Source organism: Eptesicus fuscus, chromosome 17 (assembly GCF_027574615.1).
Source record: "Eptesicus fuscus isolate TK198812 chromosome 17, DD_ASM_mEF_20220401, whole genome shotgun sequence".
NCBI classification, from domain to species: Eukaryota; Metazoa; Chordata; class Mammalia; order Chiroptera; family Vespertilionidae; genus Eptesicus; species Eptesicus fuscus.
In genome coordinates, this window is record NC_072489.1 from 19,341,776 (window position 1) to 19,367,449 (window position 25,674).

The 25,674-nt window shown below is 47.9% G+C and overlaps 1 protein-coding gene across 1 annotated transcript in view; it reads right to left on the bottom strand.

Moving 5' to 3' along the window:
• Window positions 1–10: 10 nt before the first annotated feature.
• LOC103289503 (core histone macro-H2A.2) overlaps window positions 11–25,674 on the bottom strand; it is a 40,343-nt gene continuing 14,679 nt past the window's right edge. The window contains exons 2-9 of the mRNA XM_008145427.3: window positions 17,193–17,423; window positions 9,058–9,164; window positions 8,097–8,294; window positions 6,975–7,085; window positions 5,205–5,304; window positions 3,800–3,889; window positions 1,888–2,062; window positions 11–772 (exon numbers count right to left, since the gene is read on the bottom strand). Of these exons, the coding sequence (XP_008143649.1) occupies window positions 607–772; window positions 1,888–2,062; window positions 3,800–3,889; window positions 5,205–5,304; window positions 6,975–7,085; window positions 8,097–8,294; window positions 9,058–9,164; window positions 17,193–17,364 (1,119 nt within the window). The 5' untranslated portion in view covers window positions 17,365–17,423 and the 3' untranslated portion in view covers window positions 11–606. The remainder of the gene's footprint in view (window positions 773–1,887; window positions 2,063–3,799; window positions 3,890–5,204; window positions 5,305–6,974; window positions 7,086–8,096; window positions 8,295–9,057; window positions 9,165–17,192; window positions 17,424–25,674) is intronic.

A 25,674-nucleotide genomic window follows, 5' to 3' on the forward strand; every position in this document is an offset into this window, starting at 1 on the left:
TATGTTGTAAGAAAGACACTGAATCTTTTATTTTTTTCCTTTCATTTTCTTTTTCTTTAAAAAACAAAACAAAACAGAAAAAAGCCTGAAGTAAATCCTTTTTAGGAGTAGTTACAGGTATAAGGGGGCAGGGGGATGGCGGGGCACTAAGAAAGATAAAGCACCAGTGAGATGCCTTTCTAATTTTCTCCTCCATCACGGAACACAGAGAGCCTCTGAGCAGAGCCCGGGCCACTCGTACGCCCTCCTCCCTTGCAAAAGGAGAAACAGAAGACAAGAATTTTGAAAGGATTTTCTTTGTGTGTGTAAAAGTCAATGCTATAAATCTAAAATGAAGTCTGTTTTTTTTTAAAAAGTTCTAAAACAACAGGAAGAAAACACATGGAAAGAACCCCTCATGGAGACCTGGTTTTTAGGACGGAGGCTCTTTTTAACGAGAATATAAAATGCAGAGGCTCCTTCCGTGGGCGGGACCTGCTCCCGCAGCCTCTGCCACCCACTTCCCTTCAGCCGCCCAACACTCCCTTTCTCTCTCCTTTTAAAAAATAAAACCTGCTCCTGTGACCGATCCTCCTGCAACTCCTGTCGGCAAGCGCGGCCGCGCGGCTACTTGGTGTCGAGCTTGGCCATCTCCTGCACGTAGATGCCGATGCTCTCGCTGTCGAAGAGCAGGAAGTAGACGTTCTTCAGCGAGGACGCGCTCGAGTCGTCGAAGTGGGCCGAGATGGCTTTGAGGGTCACCTGAGCGGCCGTCTGTTTGGGGAAGCAGTTTCTGTGCCGAAGGAGAGGAAGAGCCCGTGTCACTTGGGCCCCTGGGCCCCACGGAGTAACAGCCCAGGGCGGGGCAAAGTGGGCCCTTCCTATCTTGGCCCCGGGCGCTGACTGCCACCGCACGGGGTCTAACCATGTGCTGGCTGGTCCAGCACGATCTCCTTTGGTGCGAGTCAGAGCGACAGCCGGGTGTGAGGGGGAAGCAGGGGACCCACATCATCCCCTTACAGGTGCCACACTGACGCAGGCACAGAGGTTGTAGCCAAGATCACAGGACGGACCAGTGAGCGGTGCCCTGGGCTTGACTATGTAGCCCGACTTAGGTCAAGCTTGGCTTTAAAAAACACTACCAATTCAGCATTTCAAACACCTGGTCTTCAAAACAGCACATAAAGGCTTCATTAGCTCCCTCAAAACCAGTTTACATGGCAGATTGTTTATTAAAGGGCAAAAATAGATGCTCAAAAGCTTGTGTTCATACTTTTCATGCACTTAATGTTCCTCTCATCAACACAGACAGATGTGCAGATGCCATTTCAGCAGCAGTGACTGACAGAAACGGGACCTCCCCTCTTCTAACCCCCGAAAGCAAACCCTCGGTGAGAGCTTTTCCTTTCTCTGGGTGTGCATGTCACAGCCTTGGCCCCCTGGCCTTCCTTCCGCCCCTTCCCCCCATCCCCCCCCTCCCCCCCCGCAAAGCAGCACAGGATCCCCATGAGTAGCAAGGCCTTCAAAGCCTGGTGTTTTCTGCCTCTCACTTCTCCCCAAAGCTGCCTCTCTCCGAGTGTTCTGAAGGACGGAGGCTGGGTTTCTTGCCCTATCACCTGGTCAGCACGCTTGGTCCTGTCTGCATGAGGGTGGGCCCTGCAGTCCTGTTCCCATCTCTCTGGGCCCCACTATTGAGTCCGTCTTGCCTCTTAGGCTGTCTGGTGCTTGTGGGCAGGAGAGGGATTTATTGCCTTTGGGGCCCTAGCATCAGGGCGGCACCTGGCACTGACTAGCTGGTCAGTAGCTAACGGCAGCCGTTCAGAGTGGACGTGTGAGTGGAGAGCACTGGTTCCCGGGGAGCAGGCTGGACCCAGGACCTCCCCGCCCGCCTGGAGAAGCCCCTCCTACCTGCCACTGGGGAAGGGTGGGAAGGCCACAGACTTGAGCTTCTTGTCCTCAGCTGCCGACAGGCAGTTTTTGATGGTCTCTTCAAGCTGCTCTTCACATTTGTCGGAGCCCCACTGAGGGATGTGACAGTGGATGACAAATTTGGCTGCAAGTCCGCTGGATTGGCTGACGGCAGCTGGGACGTGGGAGAGACATGCTGCAGGTTATTCCCTAGCCTTCACCTTAAGCCAGGGGGTTAGGCCGAACCCCACGTACACCTGTTAGACGTGTGGGGACAAGGAGGCGACAGAGAAGTTGACTGGACAACCTTCTGTGCCTTCGAAGGGGACGGCAGGTTTACAGAGCAGGAGCCGTGCCGGCATTGCTCTGATAGTGGCACAAGCTCCGTTAAAGCTGATGTGGCACCACCTGACTTCCCGTGTCCTGCCAACTAGTCACCGGGTGAGGCTACCTATTCACCAGGGGTCCTGATCCAAGGTGCACATCAGGGTCACCTCTGGGGCTGTGGGAGGCTGCGGAACGGCCTCCCCAGATGTCCACATCCAAATCCCTGGAAGCTGTGCATGTTACCTACATGGCATAAGGGGCTTTTTGATGGGATTGAGTGAGGGATATTGAGATGGGAACACAATCCTTTTAAGAGGGAGCAGGAAGGTCAAGGTAGGAGAGGAGGATGTGATGATGAAGCAGAGATGGGAGAGCGGCCTCCAGGAGCCAAGGAACATGGCAGCCCAGGACTGGAAGAGCAAGGAACCGCTCCTCTGGGCAGGAACCAGCACTGCTAGCACCTTGGCTCAGGAGCCTGTGGGCTTCTGACCTCCAGAGCTCATAGAGAATAGATCTGTGTTGTTTGAAGCCATGAAATTTGTGGTAATTTTTAAAAAATATATTTTTTTTTTCAGAGGGGAAAGGGGAGACAGAGAGAGAGAAACATCAGTGATGAGAGAGAATCATGGGTTGGCTGCCTCCTGCATGCCCCCTACTGGGGATCGAGGCTGCAACCCGGGCATGTGCCCTTGACCGGAATCAAACCTGGGACCCTTTGGTCCGCAGGTCGACACTATCTTCTGAGCCACATCGACTAGGGCTTGTGGTAATTTTTTATAGCAGCGATAGGAAGCCAACACAATGGCTTTTAGACTGACCAATAGACATGTCCATCCCCACCCTGAGATCCCGACTCAGCAGGTCTGGTGAGGGCCTGTGCTAGTGACCAGATCCTCCGTAAGTCAAGAGCCACGCCTTTGGGGCCCTAGCATCAGGGCAGCACCTGGCACTGACCAGATGGTCATTGGGGGGGTGATGTGGGTGGGGACACAGATCTGAAGCTGAACACATCCATCAAAAATTACCCGATTGTCTTGAAGACAGGTGTCAAACAAAAACTTGTGCACAAATGTTTATAGCAGCTCTATTCACAATAGCTAAAGGTGGAAACAATCTGAGCGATGAATGGATAAGCAAAATGGAATATTATTCAGCCATAAAAAAGGAATGAAGTTCTGATACCTGCCACAATATGACGAACCTCGAAGAAATTATTTGTGAAAGAAGTCAGACACACAATGTCCCATGTGGTATGACTCCATTTGTATGACATGTCCAGAACAGGCACATCCAGACAGAGGCAGACTGACGGTTGCCAGCGGCCGAGGGAGGAGAATGACCGAAGTTACCCAAGAGCTCCGGACCATTTTTGGGAGACCTGAAGCAAACTGACTTGAACTATCCAGATACTCTATGGCCCCCGAAGGACATGACATGATCCACCTGCGACTCTTCAAATTAAGAAATAACCTTCTGATTAGGTACGGCGTGTTTTACTTTGCAAAGTGAGCGTGTGGGAAGCATGTACTGCTGGAGAGGGAGGTGGCGGGGCTGTGCTGGGAACATGGCCCCGTTCCACACTCACCTTCAGCCACTTCCAAAGGGCCCTGGGACTTGCGGAGCTCCTTCACCGTGTCCAAGAACTCTTTGCCCCCAGCCTTTTCCAAGGCCTTCCCTGTGAAGGAGAACAGGCGGGAGCCACTGTGGCTATTCTGTTCCATGCCACCAACCACACCGTTAGACACGCTTTCACTGGCCAGAGCAAGCAAACAACACACCGTACTTAGAAAGTCGGAATAAAACTTTGCAACTGACATCCCGGTTTTCCAGTGGTCACCTGGGGCAGGGTCTGGCTTCTGTCCATCGGGACTTAGATTCTAACAAACGCTTCAAGGACCTTCTTAGGGGGTGATTTGACCATAACGTGTCTCCTGACAGGAATCCTGAAGTTGATTTTTTTTTTTTTTTAATTGAGGCCCCAGTGTTCTGTTTTCTGGGCTCAGTACCTGTTGTGTTCATTTAATTCAATGCCTTGATTTGATGACCACCTACTGGGGATTGAGCCCACAACCTGGGCATGTGCCCTGACTGGGAATCGAGCTGGCAACCTTTTGATGCAAGGGGCGACACCCAACCAATGGAGCCACACCGGCCAGGGCTGAGATGGTGACCCTTGAGTATGCTGTTATTTCTCGTGCCTTCATAGCTTTCCTTCCCAAGCTCTTCTACCTAGCCTGGTAACACCTCCTGCCTTAAAGACAATGAACTTTTCCTAGGTGTCCATTTCCTTTTGATCAATGGTTTTCTCAATATTTAAGTTTAAAATATATGTAGAATTTTACCCAAAACATGTACAACAGTGTTTGTAGCAGTATTACTCATTATTATCTAAACCCAAAACCACCCAAATGCCACCAATGGTAGAATGGATCAACAAATTGGGATAGATTCCTACAGTGGAATACTATACAGCAAAGAAAAATGAACGGACTACAACCGTACTCAACAATATGAGTGAACTTCACAAATACAAAGTTGAGCAAAAGGAGGCAGACACAAAAGAAGACATACTGCATGATTTCATTTATAAAGACTCCAAAGCAGATGACGCCAGCTGTGCTGTCAGAAGACAAGATAGTGGTCACCCTTGGAGGGAATGGTGACTGGGAGTGGGGAGAAGGGGACTTCTGAGGTGCTGGTAAGGTTCTGCTTCATGATCAAGGTGCTGGTTGCAAAGATGTACTCACTTTAAGAAAAATTCACCAAGCTGTGCACGAATGATCTGTTTTTATATAACATTTCAATGAAAATTTCAAAAATATATGCAGATTTAAAACAAAATCAGTTACTCTCTAGGAATGCTGTTCAGCTACATACAAAGGTAGGCACCCCAAGCAGGGGACAGCCAGCTGACAAGGACCAACCTCACAAGAGCGTGCCTGAACAGCGGGCTATCCTGTGGCTCCTCTACTCAAGTCCGGGGACCTTACCTATGTCTTCTTTGAGGTCAATTTCGGCTGTGGTTGGGTGGACAATGCCCTCCACTCTCATGGAGCCAATATGGCTGATGTCACTCTGGGTCAGGGACAGCTGCATTGGGAAGAAAGGATGGAGTGTGGGGAAGATTAGATCCTGTTAGACAGCTTCATATTTAACATCCTATCTGTTAATTCTCTGTTACTAATACCGAATGTCAACACAAAGGGCTGTCCATGGAGCAGTGTCTCACGTTTCCCAGGTGTTTGGTTTTCCATAGGCTCTTGGAGCTCAGTGGACTTGATTTTCTCTTTGAGGTCAGCAGCTTGCACACATCTCCCCTTCCAGGAGCAGAAACGGGACCTCCCCTCTTCTCCTGTCCCTACAGCCTATGCCTGCCTTTCCCAATCCTGGCAGCCTTGCTGGTCGGTGACAGAGTCTCTGAGTAGCTTCTGCAAGGGAAGCCCGGGGCTCGCTCTCTCCTCTGCCTTCCATTTCCTACATCCTTCCCAGAGCAATGCAGACCTGTGGGGCAGGGTCGCAAAGCTGCTGACCTTGCTTGAGTGACGCGATGGGCTCCAGGACCCTGACCTGCCTATATGTCTGGCCACCTCGCCTGTAGTGGACCACATTCTTGGGGCTACACTTGTGAAATGCTGCCATGCGTGCACAGGGCTTAGTGGAATGGAGGCACTGTCCACTGCCTCCCCATGTGAGCAAGAACTTCACGATCCCCTCAAGAAGTGAGAGAAAGCTAATCGCCTTGTGACCGCGGACGGCCCCTGGAGGGAACATGAATTCCACCTCTTTGCTCTGGGCTTCCATCAGCGATGCCTGAGGAACCTGCCACATTTACTCTTCCCACACATGCTCGTCCCAACCGCCTCAATCGAGATTCACACTGTACTGTTGTCAGGCTGCAAACACTGCGCTACCAGAGATCTGATCAACTGTTCCTTGTGGATCTTATTTCAGCCCCAGTTGATCTGATAGATAGTCGTCTGTTTGGTAAACTTTTATGCTGGGGGAATGAATTATTTGCATGTCTGGCTGGGTCGCTGCTGTGCTGCTGGAGACTGTTCATGTGTCTGGCCTGTTTGTTTCTTCCTGCAGCTGAGAAAGGCGGGCCGACAAAATGATTGGCAAATAATTCATTTCTAACACCAGGGGTTTCCAGGAACCATATTTCTATTTTCTTTCTCTGATGAATTCCAGTGAGCCATGTAACGTGGACCTCCCAAACCTGCTTGGGAATTTAGCTATGAGTATTTCGGTGAGCACAGAAATAACGGGCTTGGGCCATTTCCAGCAAAACCAGTAATGCCATCCTATCTACTGACCAACTATCTACTCTCTATGCTTACCTTTGGCCGACCAACGTCAGCATGAACAATTCTCAGCACGAAAGAACTTGTTAACTCTTTAGTTCAAAATGAATCATTCAAGGCCAGAGCGAAAGTCAGATTAGGGGAACCGGGGATGAAGGAGGCATCACTGCTTGTAAAGAGTAGGTTATAAAAATGTAACCATGGCCCTGGGGGGAGGCTCAGTTGGTTGTGGTGTCATCCCATGCACCAAAAGGTTGTGGGTTCGATCCCTGGTCAGGACACAAACCTAGGTTGTGGATTCCATCCCCAGTCAGAGCAAGTATGGGAGGCAAGCGATTGATGTTTCTCTCTTTCTCTTTCCCCTCCTCTCTCTAAAAGTCAATAAACATATCCTCAGGTGAGGATTTAAAAATGCAATCATGTTTTACTACAGCACAGCACAATTCTCTTTAGTACCTTCTGCCCTAGAACGAGGCTCTTAGAAGACAAGATGGTGAAGCCATCTCCTGGCCCGTCTTCAGAGGTGGAATTCGAAGTCCCTTCTTTATCGCTGTCCTTTGGTTTGGACTGTGGGTAGAAATCAGAGGAACAGGTGGGCAGTCATTCGAGAAAAAGCCCAAAGCTCTTCCCACGGCCACCACCGTGGGCACGGAAGGCAGTGGTTAGCGTATGTTCTACTGCTCTTGATGGAGGGAAGCAAAGGGTAGCAATATCAGGACAAGAAAAGGGAGCTGCCAAAAATACGACATGTTCAAGGGTTCACGTGCACCTGTAGTTCTCACTCAAGCCCGCACACAGCTGTGTGATTCTCGCTCTTCTCATGATGACAAGCATCAGAACCCGGGAGGGTCGTCCTAGCACACTGCTCCACCCGCTTGTCCCTGGGTTTGCCCTGGGGCACCGAGGCAGGCAGGGAGCTCTCACATGACCTCTGTGTTGTCATGCAGGTCTGGGGAGGGGAACTGACAGCCTCTGACGCTGCGCTGTCCCACAGAACGTCCCGTGATTGTGGAAACGTCCTGCGTCCGTGCTGCTCAGGGCAACGGAGCACTGAGCTCGTGCAACCGAGAAAACACTTTTAAATCTGATTTAATTAAGTTAAACGCAAACGGAGAGAACCGCACGTGGAGAGCAGTTACTGTGCTGGGCAGCACCTGAAAGCATCACTCTGCAAACGGCACCTCTGGCTGTAGCAGCTCGCGTGCCAGGTTATCCGCCACCTGACATGCCATCGGCCGGCCCTAGGGGCCTCTCTAGGGGAGACTAGAGATATTTCAGTGGCAACATGGAGCGCTGGAGAAGTGAAAGGCAGCCTGCCAGGCTGTCGGCTCTCCCGTGGGCTCTCCCGTAAGGTGCTATGGGGGCAGTGGCAGGGATCTGGAAACATGAGAACCACCCACGCTTTGGAAACCTCTGGTAGACCCCGCCTGACGACTGGAGCTCATGCTTGGCATTTTCTCCCAGCACCACGCTGTGGAGTCCCCCGTTTTTTGGAGACGTGGCTACACCTCCATCTTTGATGGTTCAACTTTCCTCCTGTTCTGAGAGTCCCTGGCTCACAGACGCAGCCTGGCTCACCTTTTTGGACGTCCGTGGTTTGGCAGCCTTGGATTTCTTGCCCCCCTTCTTGCCTGACGTGGCCTTCCTTCCTCTTTTCTCGGGGGGAGGGGAGAGGATAGTTTCCGACTTGCCTTTGGTCCCTCGCTTTTTGGCCAGCAGTTCGGGATGGATTCTGGGCAGGACGCCTCCGCTGGCAATGGTCACTCCTTTTAGCAGCTGAAGAGAGAAACGCAAATCTATAGAATTGTTTTATACCATCTGTATGCTTTCTTCTTTTTCCTCTTATTTTGTTATTTTTCCTTCTTCCTCAATGTTAGGATGTTCTGCTAAATCAAACTTGTCTGCTTTTAAAAGTATGAATGAGCCTAGTTCAGACGACTAAGAGCTTGCTGACTCTGGATTGAATACAGTTCCAACTGTTGGCAAAACAAGGTTAGATCTGGCCTTTGTTTCCCCTAAGTTACATAATACACAGTCTAATCGGCTTTTCCTGTTTCTCTCACAGAGAGTATCTCCGTAGGTATTAAGGCCCCTGTGATCTTGTGCAGAAAACACAACAAGCAAAGCAAAATGCAAGGGTACAGAGGCTGACACCGGCGATGTTGCCGAGGGCTCTGGAATTCCAGACATAACAGAGGATAAAGAGCCTCACACACGGGGAGCGCAGCTTGACAAAATGAAGTTCAAAGGTCAAAGCTGGGGCTAGGCCCAGCAGACCAGTGTTCTCCGCACTCCTTTGAGGAAAAGAAGGTCTGGCCAGACCCAGAATATATAATAGGATCTACTCCAGAGGCAATTTTATTTTGAAGCTGAATGATATGCTAGCAGACTTGATTCTTCTCTTTTATGATCTAAAAGATCTCTTTTGGTGTAAATGTGACTGGGAACTACAGCAGGAATGATTGCAGCCAGCTGTGTCCCATGCAGTCGTGTGTTTGACAAACCCAATTGGGGGCACATGTCCGTGGGGCAGAGGTACCTGATTGAGCTCCTCATCATTGGCAACTGCCAGCAGGATGTGTCTTGGGGCTATCCGGGCCTTCTTGTTGTCCCTCGCAGCATTGCCAGCCAATTCTAGAATCTCCGCTGAAATTACAAGGGGGAGTTAATAGGCAATCACAGAGTGGGGTCTGAGCTTCCTGCAGCTTTTCCTTGGGAATGGTCTTTGAGTTTGACCACATTGATTCACTTGTGATTTTTAAGTCTGGGCCTGGAAAGAAATCCAGAAAGCTGAAAAGAATTCAGGTCCTAGACAAGTAAGGTATTTTAGCAAGACCTGACATATGATCCTGTAACGAAGTCTTCTAGTTGTCCCTTGACATTAATTCCTCCCCATCCTCCTTGGCATATGGATCTGATTTTTTTGCTGAGCCCATATCCATGGGAAGGAATGAAGACAGTTTTTCCCAACCTCCCTTGTCGATAAGTGTGGTCATGTGACTAAGTTCTGGCCAGTGAAAGGCAAGCAGTCGTGTTGTATGGTACCCCTTCCTTTTCTACTGCTGGACTGAGGATGTGATGGCTGGGATTTGACCATGAAGAAGCTGCGGATGATGGAGTAACAAGACAGAAGGAACTGAGGTATCTTATGGCTGTGGAGCTTCCTTACCAACCTGGGCTATGTTCTATAGACTTCTTTTGTATGAGGGAGAAATAAACTCTTGTTTAAACCCTAGCATGGGACCTGAGCTCCTTTCAGCCTACTGACAGCAGGGCATCTCTGAAGAGAATAGTGATGTAGGTGAAGTCTGTCTTTGGAACCCAGTGGGACCCCTTCCATATCCCCTTTTCTGCTTCACTTGATGCCCCGGGTCCCTCTTGTCCTAAAGGAAAGTGGACGGGAAGAACTCACTTACACTAAGGGATGAGGTAATGCTCAACCCGAGAGGTGAATTCCTATGGGGAGACCTAGGAGATCTGCCAAGGAAGGGATGTTGGGGCCCAGGGGTTTCCTCAAACCCCTCAGAGCCTAAGCATGGCTCTGAGTTTAAAACATGTTACGTGGTAAATGTGAAAGAACTGACAGAAAGGAATTTTCCTAATACTACTTCACCTGCTACCAAATTTTTGAGTCAAGTTGAAAAAAAAATCTATAGAATTGTTTTATACCATCTGTATGCTTTCTCCTTTCTCCTCTTATTTTGTTATTCTTCCTTCTTCCTCAATGTTAGGATGTTCTGCTAAATCAAACTTGTCTGCTTTTAAAAGTATGAATGAGCCTATAAAGAAAAATTCCTTCCCTTAGAAAGCTAACAACAATGTGCCATTAAATTGTTTCACTAATACGTGGGAGGAAAAGTGTACGTATGTTCATGTGTGCATAAGTTTGTTGTGAGGTGTTTGCACAGGCGTGTGTGTGTGTGTGTGTGTGTGTGTTGGGGATTTGCTGGTATAATGGCATAAATATTAAACTCTAAAATTAACAGGGGATTCTGTATGTCTTTACAATCAACCTAATTTCAAATAAAATAGCACATGAAATTGCCATCACTTATAAAATATATGGCAATAAAATAAAAACTTGGCATAAGTATGCCATATTAATTAAGCAAATGTAATTAACAAAAATTACAATAAAATAATCATTAGAGTTAAATATTTATATGGCATTTCCATAATGAAAAGTGCTAAATCACTGCAAATTCATCTCATAGCATCCCTTCCAGGTTATTAAGCAATGAATACTGTGTTTACCAACTATTCATTTATACAGTAGTTATGTTTTCTGAATCAAAGATTGAGGGGGCACTGTAGTTTGAGAAGTATAAGCATATTTGTTGAGACAATGGGACAGAGTATTTGAAATTAATGCCACATTGGATAATCTGATGTGCTGCATTCAAACTGCTGCCCAACCCTTTCTTTATTTAAAAAAGTGTACCCATCAAAAAGAAATGCAGTCACAAAGCTTTCACTAATAGGCTTGCTGGCCCAGCCGGTGTGGCTCAGTGGTTGAGCGTTGATCCATGAACCAGGAAGTCACGGTTTGATTCCCCATCAGGGCACATGTCCAGGTTGTAGGCTTGATCTCCAGTAGGGTGCGTGCAGGAGGCAACCAATCAATGATTCTCATCATTGATCTCTCTCTCTCTCTCTCTCTCTCTCTCTCTCTCTCTTCCCTTCCTCTCTCTGAAATCAGTAAAAATGTATTTAAAAAAAATAGACCTGCAGTATGACTCTAGGTTAAAACGTGCAGCTTCCCACTGTGCGCAATAAAACGGAGTTTCCTGCCCTTGCTCATCTCGGGGGCCCCATGCCTGGGAAGAAGGTGCACTCCACTCACCCTTTTTTCTAGATGGGTGTAGGGGCCAAGGAGCCTCCCAGTTTTAAGCTTCTGAGAAATCAGATTTAATTTAGCATCTTGGCCCATCACTCTCCTGCCTCTGTCACCTGCATTTAGAGGAAGAAGGTAAGCACCCTCCAAGTTCATTAACTTAGCCGTCAGCAGGAGAAGCAGGGCTAATGGGAAACCCTCCATGCTTGGAGCCTGCAAGAAGCCCCTGAAGGTCAGGTAATGTTCAGCTGGACAGACAGATGCACAGACATGAGATTCACAGACGGGGAATCTGCCAGAATTAAATGCGGCTCAGGAGAGCGTGACCGCAGTGACTCTGCAGGCGGCACGGAGCCGGGCACAAGGCGAGGCTCGCGTGCGACTCAGCTCCCGGACTAGCCCTTCCAAAATCCGTTCTAGAGAGGAAACCTTGATCATGTGCTCCAGTGAAAAAGCAAAGGTAGAGCTTTATTTATTTTTTCTTTAAAGCGGGAAACTTAATGATACACACCAGAAAATCGAGACCAAGGAGTTCTTTTCTCTCTTGAATGTTTCATCTGAACATTCCTTGCGACAGAGATGCCACCATTTAAATGTGTGAAATAACATTAATCATTATTAATATTCTCAAATGCCGTTCCGACAGATGCATTCATGTGGATTATAAAATAAGCATTAACATTAAATATTTATAGGGCATTTCCATAATGAAAAGCGCTACATCACTGCAAATTCATTCTCACATCGTTTCCACGTTATAGTTGCTACACTGTTGAGGGACTTTATTGATCTTGGGAACACCAGTCTCTTTCTCTTGGCAATCAGTAGGAAAGCTGGATTTATGTGCACACATTTGTTTCACTGGAAATTCTGTGGGGAGAGCACTATTCCATTAAGTGATGGAGACTTCCCTGGAAGTTTATAGACTTCCATAGCAAACCTCTAACTTCTTGGAAGTCTGATTTCCAGCAATAGTAACCATCTGGCACGCACCTGAGTATCTGGTAGTAAAAAAAAAATAAAAAAATTTCTGTAGCCAAAAGGGACGTTGCACATTATTTTGGAAGAGCTTGTGTCCTCTCATTTTGTACACGGACTGAATCAACACCGGATATCCCGGCCCCAGCAGATGGGAAATAGCACATTAAATGGAGGGTTGGAACAGAGGGCACGGAGTGGCCACTCCGGCCCCATCCTGCTTGCACACCTGCCCGCTAGATGATGGGGCCCCTGGGCTCTGTCTGGGCCCTTTGCTCTGCTCAGGCCCTGAGTCTTTTGGGGGAACCCCATCCCCTCGTGGCTCCAGCTTCCACCTCCCTTCCTGTGTGGTCAGCTCTGCACCTCCAGCTCTGCTGAGATGTCACCTGGGCCTCCTCACCTGGGTGTTCCACAGGTAAATCAAACTCCCCCATCATATCACCCCCTTCCCAGACCTGCTCCTCCCATTGCCCTTGGGACTGGCAGCTCCACACAGACCTTAGAGTCGTTCTCTCCTCCTCCTCGCCCTCTCTCCTCCCCCCAGCCTCATCAAGCTCACACGCCTTTGCCCCTCTTCTCCACGCCTGTTGCCATTATCCGAGTTAAGGCTCTCTTCTCTTCCGGCCCAGAGAACAGTAGTGACTGTCGAAATGGTTTCCCTGTCCCCGTTTTGTCCTCCTCCAGATCCATGCCAACAAGGCCACCGCTAGGCCAAAGGTGCCTTTGTGCAAATTAGAAAAAGATGCCCCTTCCTCAAGACCCTGGACTGCCCCGATTTCCTTTGAACAAGACCCTTTACTGCCACCTGCTGGAAATGTGCAATCTGCACAACCACGCGTGTGGCTCTTGCTGCCAAAGTGAGCTCTTCAAAGCACAAATGCAGTAAGTAAAAATCATTAGATAAAAATGCCTGGTGTTAAATGGATAGACCCTGTTGTACGGAAATGATGAGTTCCTATGTTACACAATGATTTCATGAGGTGCCCTGAAATTCAACCCTGCTTTAAGACTTATTTGTCCTCTCAATTAAAACTCTATTATAAAACATTTTCTCAACATAAAAAAGGTAAATGATTCATTCTCAATAGCTAGCTCATCATGGTTCTCCATGGCCTGCCCCTCCCCCATCTCATTCCCACCCCCAACCGCCGGCCCTGCCATTTCCCAGCTTGTTCCTGGAAGACAGAACTTCCTCTAGTTTCTGGAAGTGCTACATACTTCCTCTAAACTTCATCCTTGTTCCTCCCAACCTGGCAATCTCCCCCAGCTCAACCCCTCCCATCTGAATCTGGTAATTCCTACCAATTCCCAACTCTGTTGCCCATCAGAATCATTTGGGGGAGCTTTGAAACATACCCCAGAATTTCTGGGGTTGAGACCCAGGCATCAGGAAAGGAGAGGGATAGAGAGATAGAAACACTGATGAAAGAGGAAACATCATTGATTGGCTGCCTCCTGCACGTGCTCCACTGGGGATCGAGCCCGCAACCCGGGCATGTGCCCTGACCGGGAATCGAACCCTGACCTCCTGGTTCACAGGTCTACGCTCAACCACTGAGCACCACCGGCCAGGCTCGCCTTCTCCATCTGACTGAGGAAGATGCTGGATGCTGGGACTGGCTGGAGAGAGGGGGCCGGATATTAATGGTGATGCCTGCCTTCTAGGGGCTCAACCTCTCTTCTATTTCGTGTGCAACTCATGAGCGAGTCCTGTTGACGTTGCCTTCAAAATGTATCAGTACTCTGCTCTTCCTCGGTGCCGTCACTGCCCACTCACTGGATCTCTGCTGTAGCCTTCCAGCTGCTTCTCCTGCTTCCACCCTGTACCCCTCCTCCAGGATCAGATCCCTTCCGCCTCCACTCCAAACCCTGCAGAGCCGCTATTGCTAGCTCTTATCCCCGCTCCCGCCTCCAATCCCAGCCCCTTCTCCCTGGGGCCTCATTTACAGTCCAAACCCCCTCCCCCGGCTGTAGCCCTCTGGCCCCACTGCTGTCCCCCCAACACTCCCAGCACCTGCCTTCCCTCAGGCTAGGGCACCCACCCCAGACATCTGCAGGCCCACTCCCTCCCGGGTTTCCTTCAGATGGGCCTTGCTGGGTGGCTCTATTTTACAACTCTCCCCCCCCCCCCCTTTCCTGGAACACCCTATCAGTAGAACCCACTTTATTTGTCCCCAGCACTTAGCACGCCTGATGCAGCACACCCTCCACTTGTTTGCTTGCTTCTCCCTCAGGAATGCATTCTGCTGAGGGAGGGATTCCTGTCTGTCCTGGTCTAGGCTCCATCCTCAGCATCTACGACACCTGGCCCAGAGCAGGTGTTCAACAACTGTGTGTGAGAACTCCACTGAGAAACACAAGGACGCTCTACTCTGGGAGGCACTAGAGGTCCTTAAAGACCTGCTGGATCAAAGTCACAGTGTGACTGCTGTGGAGGCTGGGGGCTCTAATCCAAGACACATGAAAAATCCTAGCAGCGGTCCAATTCTATGACCAGAGAGCAGCCTGAGGAGGACTTAGTGTGTGTACTGACGTGCAGATGCTTAACAGATATGTGTCGAATAAATAGATGGGAAAATGTAAGCTTTTATCTGAACCAAAGATGAACGGAGATGCCCGTGATTCAAAAGGCCAAACTGTGTTTTATTATGCACAAAGTGTGACTTTGGCCAAGCGGAGACGTAGAAGGTATTTAATTACTTTGATTATACACACACTGTAATGGGTCAGGGTGGGGTAGCAGAAAGTGCACAGCTTGGGATCGGAGGGTCTCAGGGAAGCCCAGCTCCTCCTGGGAGGCTCTGGGATCTCTGGGTCACCCAAGTGGTTTCCAGTCTCAGTGGGTGACAGGAGTTTAACAGGTTGTTTTAAAGTTTCATTCATCTTTCTCGAAGCCAGCATCCCAGAGCCAGCAGGTTTCCCATCAGGTTTCTGGGTTCTACCCCAGACCCAGGGAACCAGGCCACCGGAAGGGGCGCAGACAGGAACTTGCATTTTGAACAAGCATCCCCCAAGCCTGTAGGCCTGCTGCTGGGAGACTGGCTACCACCTTGCTCCTCCGAGCGGTCCTGGAGCCAGCAGCATGGGCATCACCTGGGAGCTCGTTAGGAAGGCGGAGTCTCAGGCGCCACCCGGCCCTGGTCAACAAGATCCCCAGGTGATCCCACCTTGAAAAGCACTGCTCTATCTCACTGGACTCAGTCGACTTTCAGAGCCCTCCAGCCCCTCTCCCACCTCCTAAAGCAGTGGTCGGCAAACTCATTAGTCAACAGAGCCAAATATCAACAGTACAACGATTGAAATTTCTTTTGAGAGCCGAAAACTGACTTCTGTGCATGGGCCACGAAGTTTCAATCGCACTGTACGTGCATGCCCGCACGTGGTATTTTGTGGAAGAGCCACACTCAAGGGGCCAAAGAGCCGCATGTGGCTTGAGAGCCGCGGTTTGCTGACCACTGTCCTAAAGGATCCCCTGAAAAACTTTTTGCTCAGGAGGGCTTTTATTTCACAATAAGGGACAGGCTCATGGTGCCGAGGTCTGTGTGCCCGACAGAAGGTCCAGGGGAGAAGTTTCCACGAATGGATCAAGGCAAACCTTTCTTCGGTAACGGTGCTCGGTGAGTGATGGGGACCAGGAGGGCAGAACAGGACCGTACATTTAAGGAGGAAGAGATTGCGCTTGAGCGAGAAGCAGGAGGGGAAGAGGGAGCTGGGAGAGAAACTGGGTCCAGCCCTGCCCGCCGGGGGTTTTCGTGCTGTGGCTGCAAGGGGCTCAGCTTCCAGGGAGATGGTTTGGGGAAGTTTACTTTTCTCCCTGGTGGACTTTCCAAGGATTTGGTGTCTAGGGAATCCCCATGGGCAGAGTCCAAGACATGATTGCCAATGGCTAAGAGGACCCCTTCAATGAACTAACCACACTTATTTATACAGATTTGTATTTTTATATATCTTAAAAATTAAAAAAAAAACAAAACTGATTTCAGAGAGGGAAAAGAAGAGGGAGATAGAAACATCAATGACGAGAGAGAATCATTGATCAGTTGCCTCCTGCACGTCCTCTACTGGGGATCAAGTCTGCAACCCGGGCCTGTGCCCTGACCGGAATTGAACTGTGACCTCCTGGTTCAACCCACTGAGCAACCCTGGCCTGGCTCTCTCTCTCTCTATATATATTTTAAAGCATCCTTGAAATTGTGAAGTATATCTTCTGTTTACGACATAAGAGTACAAGAACAAAAACGAAGTAAAAATTTCCCAAATACATAAAGAACCCATGCAGCAAAACCCTCATCTCTTAGTAAAAAAAGTAATTTTCACAACCAATATGGGGAACGATTTCCTACGGACCCACTGTAGACAGAGAGCCACCGCTGTAAAGGGGCAGGATTAGGACGTTGGCTCCGTGGGACCCACCGAAGATGCCTCTGATGCTCTGGTCAACGCTATGTATGGACCCTGAGTCCCAGTCTCGTACCCCGGAGAACCGATGGGTAATGGGACTTCATGTAAAGTGAAGACCCCCTTTTACAAAACGAACAGCAACCCCCATCCTCCCATAGCCTCTCTTCTTTGGGACCCGAGATTCTCACCCATTGCATCTCCCTAGGCAAGACACAGCTTTTTCAGGGCTGGGCTGGAAAAGCCACTCTCCTGTGGGTTCTCTGCCTCCCGTGCTGCTCACCTGTCCGTCTGATGCCCCTTCCTCTCCCCTAAAGTCTGCGGAAGCTGGTTAGCAAGCAGGCACGCCGCACCCCAGCTGCCACCCACAGTAGCCTTGAGACAGCACCCTGCCAGCCTGTGTGAGGGGGGCCGAGCGGACGGTGCCATCTGGGGGCAGTTACCTGCCCTCGGGGTCACATTACCTGCCAGGTACTCGATGACGGCCGCCATGTACACGGGAGCACCCACGCTGATCCGGTACTTGAATGTCCCTTTCTTCAGGTAACGCATCAGCCTCCCCACCGGGAAGATGACACCGGCCCTGGCTGAACGGGACAGCTTGGACATTTTCTTCTTCCCGCTCCGGCCCGACATCTTGCCTCAGTGTCCCTCTCAGCTTGCTGATACAGTGGCTTCCTGGCGCGAGCACAAGGCTGAAAAGGAAAGAAACCGGGGTGAGGAAGGGCGGCTGGGGAACATCTTGGGAACAGTGAGCGGTCCCAGAGCACAACGTGACATGCCTGACGGTCCGGGAGGTGGCTGAGCCCGGCTGCCACTGCAGGGTGCTGCAGGCAGGAAGCGGGGCGTGGGGTCTTGGCAGGCCCACCCACAAACCTCTCCCCACCCCATCAAGCCAGCCCAACCTCAATACGAGAGGCCAAAGACTCTGTCACTAGGGAGAGGCCATGGCCTTTTAGTCAGCGAATAACGGTTTCCAAAGATGTCCACTGCATCACCCCCAGAACCATTTGCGATGTGTAGCCTTATATGGCAAAAGGGACGCTGCAGATGTGATTAAGTTCAGGGTTCCGAGCTGGGGAGCTTATCCTGGATTGTCTGGGCGGCTCTAATGTAATTGCAAAGGTCCTTCCAAGAGGGAGGCAGGAGGTGAGAGTGAGGAGCGATATGAAGGAAGGAAACGAATTCTCCCCTCAGAGCCTCCAGAAAGGACCAGACCTGCCGATGCCATTTTATTTTAATGTTTAAAAAAATTTTTTTTTTTTTTTATTGATTTCAGAGAGGAAGAGAGAGGGAGAGAGAGAAACATCAATGATGAGAAAGAATCATTGATCTTTGTGTATTTCAGGAAGCTATTTTTGTGTGAAGATAAAACAATTCTATGCTTCTGAAAGAGTCTCTAAAAGGCTAACACTAACTCGGAGAATTGTAATAGAGCTTAACTTGTTGGTCGAGGGAGTACTGTGACCAAAAAATAGAATATAATTCAGAATAAATAAAAGAATTAATAAAAAAAAAGTAAAGGTAAAAATTATGAACAACAAAAAGACATCAAATACATACCTACCAACAAGTGAATCTAAAACCAAGTGAATAAAAAAAATCTGAAGAACAGAATGAACTGGTGAATATAATAGAATCAGGGACATAGAAAGGGAGGCGACAGACAATTCTCAGGGGGAAGGAGGTCTGAGGGGTGCAGGAAGAGATTGGACAAAAATCTTACACCTATGGATGAAGACAGTGGCGGGGGGGTAAGGGCATGGGGTGGGGAATCAGGTGGAGGGGAGCTATGCGGGGGGAAGGAGGGAAGAGGACCACCTGTAATAATCTGAACAATAAAGATTTATTATAAAAAAAGAATAAAGAATTAAAGAATTAATTTTCTAAAGTATGAGAAAGAATCATTGATCAGCTGCCTCCTGTGCGCCCCCTGCTGGGGATGGAGCCCGCAACCCGGGCATGTGCCCTTGATGGGAATTGAACCCGGGACCCTTCAGTCCGAAGGCCGATGCTGTATCCAATGAGCCAAGCCGGCTGAGGCTGCTGGTGCCATTATAGCCCAGTATAAGGACTTCTGACTTCCAGACTGTGAGTCAGTCTGTTTTGTTTTAAGCCACTAAATTTGAGGATGATTTGTTATAGCAGCAATAACAAAACTAACATATTCCTCTTTTCTCTGATTTGCTTCTGCCTATTTTAATACATAGTACTTTATTCACAGCCTTGACCTACAGCTCACGGCTGATTTCCAGTAATTCTTAAAAACCGAAACATGCCAGAAGAGGCCACTTTATTGAACATGTTGATGCGTAGTAACCAAACACCGCAAATTAAACGTGAGAATGCAGCCCAAGCTTCTGCTCCTTGGAATTTGGGGGAGAAACTTCAGAATCAGCAGGAAGAGGTGACTTCAATACAATGCCCCCAGACATGTGAATTTCAGGGAGCTATTTCTGTGTGAAGATAAAACAATTCTATGCTTCTGAAAGAGTCTCTAAAAGGCTAACACTAACTCAGAGAATTGTAATAGAGCTTAACTTGTTGGTCGAGGGAGTACTGTGACCAAACAATCCTATCTAATAAAAGAATAATATGCAGATTGACCATCACTGCAACACACAATATAGCTGCCCCCATGTGGTCAAAGATCCTGCCCCCATGTGGACACAAGATGGCCACCACAAGATGGCCAGCAGGAGAGGGCAGTTGGGAGGCACCCGGCCTGCAAGGGAGGGCAGTTGTGAGGGATCAGCCCTGCAAGGGAGGGCAGTTGAGAGGGACCAGGCCTGCAAGAAAGGGCAGTTGGAGGTGATCAACCCTCCAGGAGAGGGCAGTTAGGAGTGACCAGGCCGGCAGAGGAGGGAAGTTGGGGGCAAACAGGCTGGCAGGGGAGCTGTTAGGCATCAAATCAGGCTGGCAGCGGAGTGGTTAGGGGGTGATCAGGCTGGCAGGCAGAAGCGGTTAGGGCCAATCAGGAAGGCAGGCAGGCAAGCAGTTGGGAGCCAGCAGTCCTGGATTGTGAGAGATGTCCGACCGCCTGATCCCCACTGGGATCGGGCCTAAACGGGCAGTCACACATCCCTCAAGGGGTCTCATATTGGAGAGGGTACAGGCTGGGCTGAGGGAGAACCCCGCTCCGTGCACGAATTTCGTGCACCGGGCCTCTAGTAGAATATAATTCAGAATAAATAAAAGCAAATTATAAAGGGCAAGCAAGCAGGATGAAAGAAAAGAAGCCAGAAAACTTGTAGGAAATGTTTCAATGAATCAAAGCGCTCTGCCCCAAAGGCAACACCATTCTCTGTGGCCATTTCGTTTGGGGATGGACAATGAGAAAGTCAAAGCTAAGGTGAAATTGGTTCTACCTGTGGAGACAGCCATTTCAAATTTTGGTTAGTCAGCTTACTAACAGCCAAGATGGCAACGAAAAGGCCTAAGGAAGTGGCTAAGAATACAGTATGATGGAAGAAAGCTCTAAATGAATGCATGGCTAGTGTGAAAGCTACAAAACTGGGATTTATTTAATCCGGATGGAAGAATGAACATAGTGTTCAATTTTCTAAAGTATCTGATTGCTCTGTTATGACTGAGGACTTTTATATGAAACTATGGAATTAGCAACAAACCCCATTCTCAACACCCTCCCATCCCCAAGTTAAAGGATGCGAGTTTGAGGCATATTATTACATACCTCACATACATTAATTTCAAATGCATCTGTGTATTTACTAGGTTCCCCCTATATGTGTCATTTTGCCACCAAAAGACGTAGGTATTCATTCTAAAGAGAGCAGTCAGTCTTAGATTATTATCCCTTTCACAGTAAGACGCGGCAATAAAATAATATCACCATTTTTAGAGCTACATTGTCCGTGCTTCGGCTGTTCAAGGCTGCTAACTCTCAGAAGTAGACTTATAGATAGACTAGAGGCCCAGTGCACGAAATTAGTGCACTTTGGGGGGGTGTCTCTCAGCCTGGCCGGGAGCCCTTGGGGGATGTCCGACTGATGGCTTAGGCCTGCTCCCCTAAACCATCAGTCGGGAGATCCTTAGCGCTGCTGTGGAGGCAGGAGAGGCTCTTGCCACCACTGTACTCACCAGCCATGAGCCACTCACCAGCCATGGCTGAGTGGCACTCCCCCTGACCACCAGCGGGCAGCTCCTGCATTCAGGCTCGATCCCCAGTAGGGGGCGTGCAGGAGGCAGCAGATCAATGATTCTCTCTTCATCATTGATGCTTCTCTCTCTCCCTCTCCTTCCTCTTAAAAAACACACACAACAACAACAACAACAACAAACCCACAAAAGAAAAAACACCACCAACAACAAAAAACAAGAAAATGAGTTCTGGAATGTAAAGAGCCTGTGCATGTTCATAACAATGTGTTAGTACTGGTGGCTCCACTAAGCCAATTTTGTGCTCTTTCTAGTTACTGGTAAGTGGAGGGCGGGGAAGGATTAGTAGGTCTGGTTGCCAAGGAACCACCTAAGAGTTTGGGAGAGTTTGAAACATGTGCATCCCAGGGTGGACATGCCCTGTGGATAGGTGCATGCTGGCTGGTCACATCTCTCCTACCAACAGAGAACCATGCACAGAGGACAAAGGCCACAAGGGCAGGACCGCCCTCCTTCTCCTTCATTTTTCTCAAATGAAAATGGCCAGAGAGTGGGTAGGTGTGCAGGATAAGGCGAGGGGCTTTCCCAATGCCAGTCAAGAGGAGTCACACACATCCTTAAAAACTGGGAATTAGGACCAGCCACAGAAGAACAGGTGACATCTGGGGATGGATGCCAGAAACACTCATGACTATAAAACAGTCAAGTAAGGAAAACCAGGGTTAGATCAAATAGACAAACATATCATCTGGATATTTATAACATGTAGGGGTCACCCCAAGCACAGCGTGTATAACAAGACTCTTTGGCTCCCAGACTCTCCTCTATGTTAGGGCCTCAAAACTGAGTTGAAGATGCAGCTCCATTTGAAGTCTAAGTGTGACACTGACTGTTGCATGTGCTTTTAATGCATTTAAAAAAACCTGATTTTTAGAGAGGGAAGGGGAAAGGAAGAGAGAGAAACACTGAACGGCTGCCTCCTGCATGCCCCCTACTGGGGATCGAGCCTGAAACCTGAGCATGTGCTCTGAACCAGGAATCAAACTGGCCACCTTTGGTGCATGGGACGACACACAACCGAGCCACACCAGCCAGGGCTGTTGTAAGTAGTTTAATAGACCTGGAGAGTTCTTTGTACCTGGGGAGCCCATCTTTTCAGACATTGTGCTGAGTTAAAGCAACCAGGCTCTTAACTCCTAGGACCCAAGGGCTGGGAGGTCCCCGTAATTGTAAAAACTGGACCATAGAACCGAATCCCTGGGGAAGCAGGGAGGATGCTGGAGGGAGCTGACATATCCCGCCTACTGGATCCCACAGATGGAAGGAAGTGTTTGCCTCCTCGCCTCCCAGAACTCCTTGAGAGAAGACCCTGATTTCTGAAGACCGCTTCCCCCCACCCCCCCGCCCCCAACCAGGCCTGAACTGGACTCTGCTTGGAATTGTAAGAAATTATAATCTCTGGCTTCCTTCTTTTCTAAGTCACTCTTTCCCCAGACTCTATCCTTTCTTGGGAGGTCATGTGACAAAAACTTGATCTGCTTCCTGTGAATTTGAATCTTTGAAGGGCTATCCACCTAAAGAGAAAAGAACTATTGCAGTGCGAAATTTCTTTCTATCCGACTTCCCTTTCCATCCAAACATTAATATTTCAATGTTTACATTTATTTACCTTCTGCTCTGCAGCAAGTTTTACTCTAATTAAGCAAAGCTTAAGGACTCTAGTTCATCATGTTTGTTTTCATGTTTGAAAAATAGGGTCTTTGCGTGGTTACAGGCACTATGTGGGCCCCCCTGGAGGCCCCGTGGCCATGCTTGGATGGCTCCATCCTCCAGGCTACTTTGGGCTTCTTAGGAGAAATTGGGAATAAGATCAGAAAAATACAACCTAGATCTGCATTACAGCTGTCCTTTCGTATCTGAGGGACCAAGAATACCAAGTTTTGTAATTACCTGCAAAGTGAATGGGAGAGTTTGAAACATGTTAACAGTGGGGGACAGGAAAATAAAACTCAAAATTCAGGGAAGGAAGGGGGAAAGGCAGTGCTGACTGCTCAGTCCCTTTCACCTCCAAGAGTCCAGCAGTTGGAAGAACAAGACTGGTTTTGTGTGTGCTGGGGAAGGAGACATAGTCAAACTCCATTGTTTTAGGATTTATTTCTATGATTGGTTTTAAGCCCATAAAGACACCAATGAGTTTGACTTTACAGATATCACAAGGGTAAATATTAAACTGTAGCACTGACTCAGACATGGACAATAAACTCACAAGAGTCTATAACTACTGTATTTTATTGATTTTATGTTTTTTTAAAACATTCTACTATTTCTAGAAATCAGTATGCATCTTGTAATCTATGACATCATAGATTCAAATGAAAGTATTTATGGAGCCTTTATTATTAAAAATATGTTTATTAATTTCAGAGAGAAAGGAAGAGAGAAACATCAATGATGAGAATCATTGATCTATTGCCTCCTGCATGCCCCCTCCTGGAGATTGAGCCTATAACCTGGGCATGTGTCCTGACAGGGAATCAAACCAAGACCTCCTGGTTCATAGGTCTATGCTCAACTACTGAGCCACACTGGCCAGGCTATGGAGCATTTATTTATTTATTTATTTACTTATTTATTTATTTAATCCTTATCTGAGGATTTTTTTCCATTGATTTTTTTTCTATTTTTTTAAGGGTGGAAGAGAGAGGAAAAGACAGAAATATCGATGTGAGAGAAATACATCAATTGGTTGCCTCCTGCATGTGCCCTGACCAGAGCCTGGGCCGTAGAGGAGCATGCAACTGAGGTACATGCCTTTGACCAGAATTGAACCTGGGACTCTTGGGTCCACAGGCTGATGCTCTTATCCTCTGAGCCAAACCGGCTAGGGCTGGAGCACTTATTAAACAAGAAACTACATTAGATATTGTAGAATATACATGGCCCTTGTCCTCAAATGTTTTCCAATAAAGTTTCACAATTTCAAATAGATGAGAGGGACACAGTTCCCAAACTGTGTGCCAAGGCACCCTGAGACTCATCAGCGAGTGTTTAAGCTTTCAGAGAAAAATACATTGATACTCAACCTCTGTTGAACCCCACAACTACCAGCTCGCAGTGGTTCTACCAGTGGTTTGTGGTAGTTTGCATTATCTTCCTTTTGATGATGCCACACCTTTGTAAAGCTGAGCTTTTGGCTGCCACTCTGATTAAGAGCAAGTGTCAGGTGAAAATCAACATGGAACAGAAAATGAGAGTGGCAGGGTCCAATCTGATCCTCAGGTTTGAGAAACTGTGCAGTGTCCAATGGGTGCACACATCCTATTTGTAATTCATTATGGTTATTTAAGAACGGAATAAAAATATTCTTTTTTTTCTTCTAGTTCATGGGTTAATATTGTTCTAAACTGCTACTAAATTGTGAAGACATATGTACTTATTAAGTTGTTTGGACGTAATCACTGAATAAACAGAACTAATAGGCATTTCTTTTGGCCTAGGAGCTCCCAGAAATGACCCAGACATTTTGTCCTCCGCGGACTGAGAAAGTTTGGAAGCTTCTTTATTAGTGCCCACCAACAACAAAATTAAACATATAATTATGACTTGCTTCAGGTCACCCTGAAGCAAGGAAAACAACAAGTTATTTAAATTTTTGAGTGTATTTTATCTTTAAATCTAAGTAATATTTGCACATAACAAAGTGAATAAAAAAGGAAAAGAAATGCATAAAATAAAAAGCAACCATTTCTCATTTTACTCTTTCTACCCCAATCTCACTTCCAGAGGCCATTTCATGTAACAATTTTTAATTTTAGTCCTGGTGGTTACCTCCAAAACTGTTTATACCTCTTCTTCCTGATTTAGTTTCACTTTTGGAGTGTCTGTCAATGCTAAGGATGAAAACTTAACTCCCTTTTCTCCTCCCTTTTCCAGTTGTTGGCAGTATATTTCCATTTTTACATCTTCCACTGATTACCTTGGAAATGTCAAATAATACACTTCAATCTCTATTTCCGACTCCACCAACTTTAGGTATAATCTCTTGAGTCATTGTTACATAAGATGCGGACGTGTGTGCCCTTAATCTTTCTCTGGTCCACTCCTCTCTACCTCCTTATTTCTACCTCTCTCTAATATACCTTTTTTAAAAAAATATATTTTTTATTGGTTTCAGACAAGGAGAGATAGAAACATTAATGATGAGAGAGAATCATTGGTCGGCTGCCTCCTGCACACCCCGTAGTGGTGTGCAACCTAGGCATGTGCCCTGACCAGGAATTGAACCGTGACCTCCTGGTTCATAGATCAATGCTCAACCACTGAGCCACGCCAGCTGGGCTGTATCTATACTTTTGATTGTTCATAACATTTATATTTTGTTCTGTAATCACAATGAAATCTTCATTTTTGTCTCTAGGTTTAATTTGGAAATTAAACGCCCATAAGCAGCACTTACATGATTAGGACTTTGTAAATACTGCGCCCTTCAGAAGGGAGTGGGGCACTAGCCTCGAATTTCCTCCTCTGTGGTCCAACTCTAGGGCTCTTGCGTCTCAGTATCAAGAAGTGGATTCTCTTTGTATCACATAATCTCACTCACATGTGGAAACCATAGTAAACTGATGAACAGAGTGGACCCAGAGACATGGAGCATGGAACATAGTGCGGAATCTCTGGAGGGAAGGCAGGGGAGGGTGGGTGGGTGGGATGTAATCAACCAAGGACCTTGTATGAGTCTATATGCATGGCCCGTGGACACAGACAATGGGATGGTGAGTGCTTGGGTGGGGGCGGGCTGGAGAGGGTCAATGGGGGATAAAGGGGACA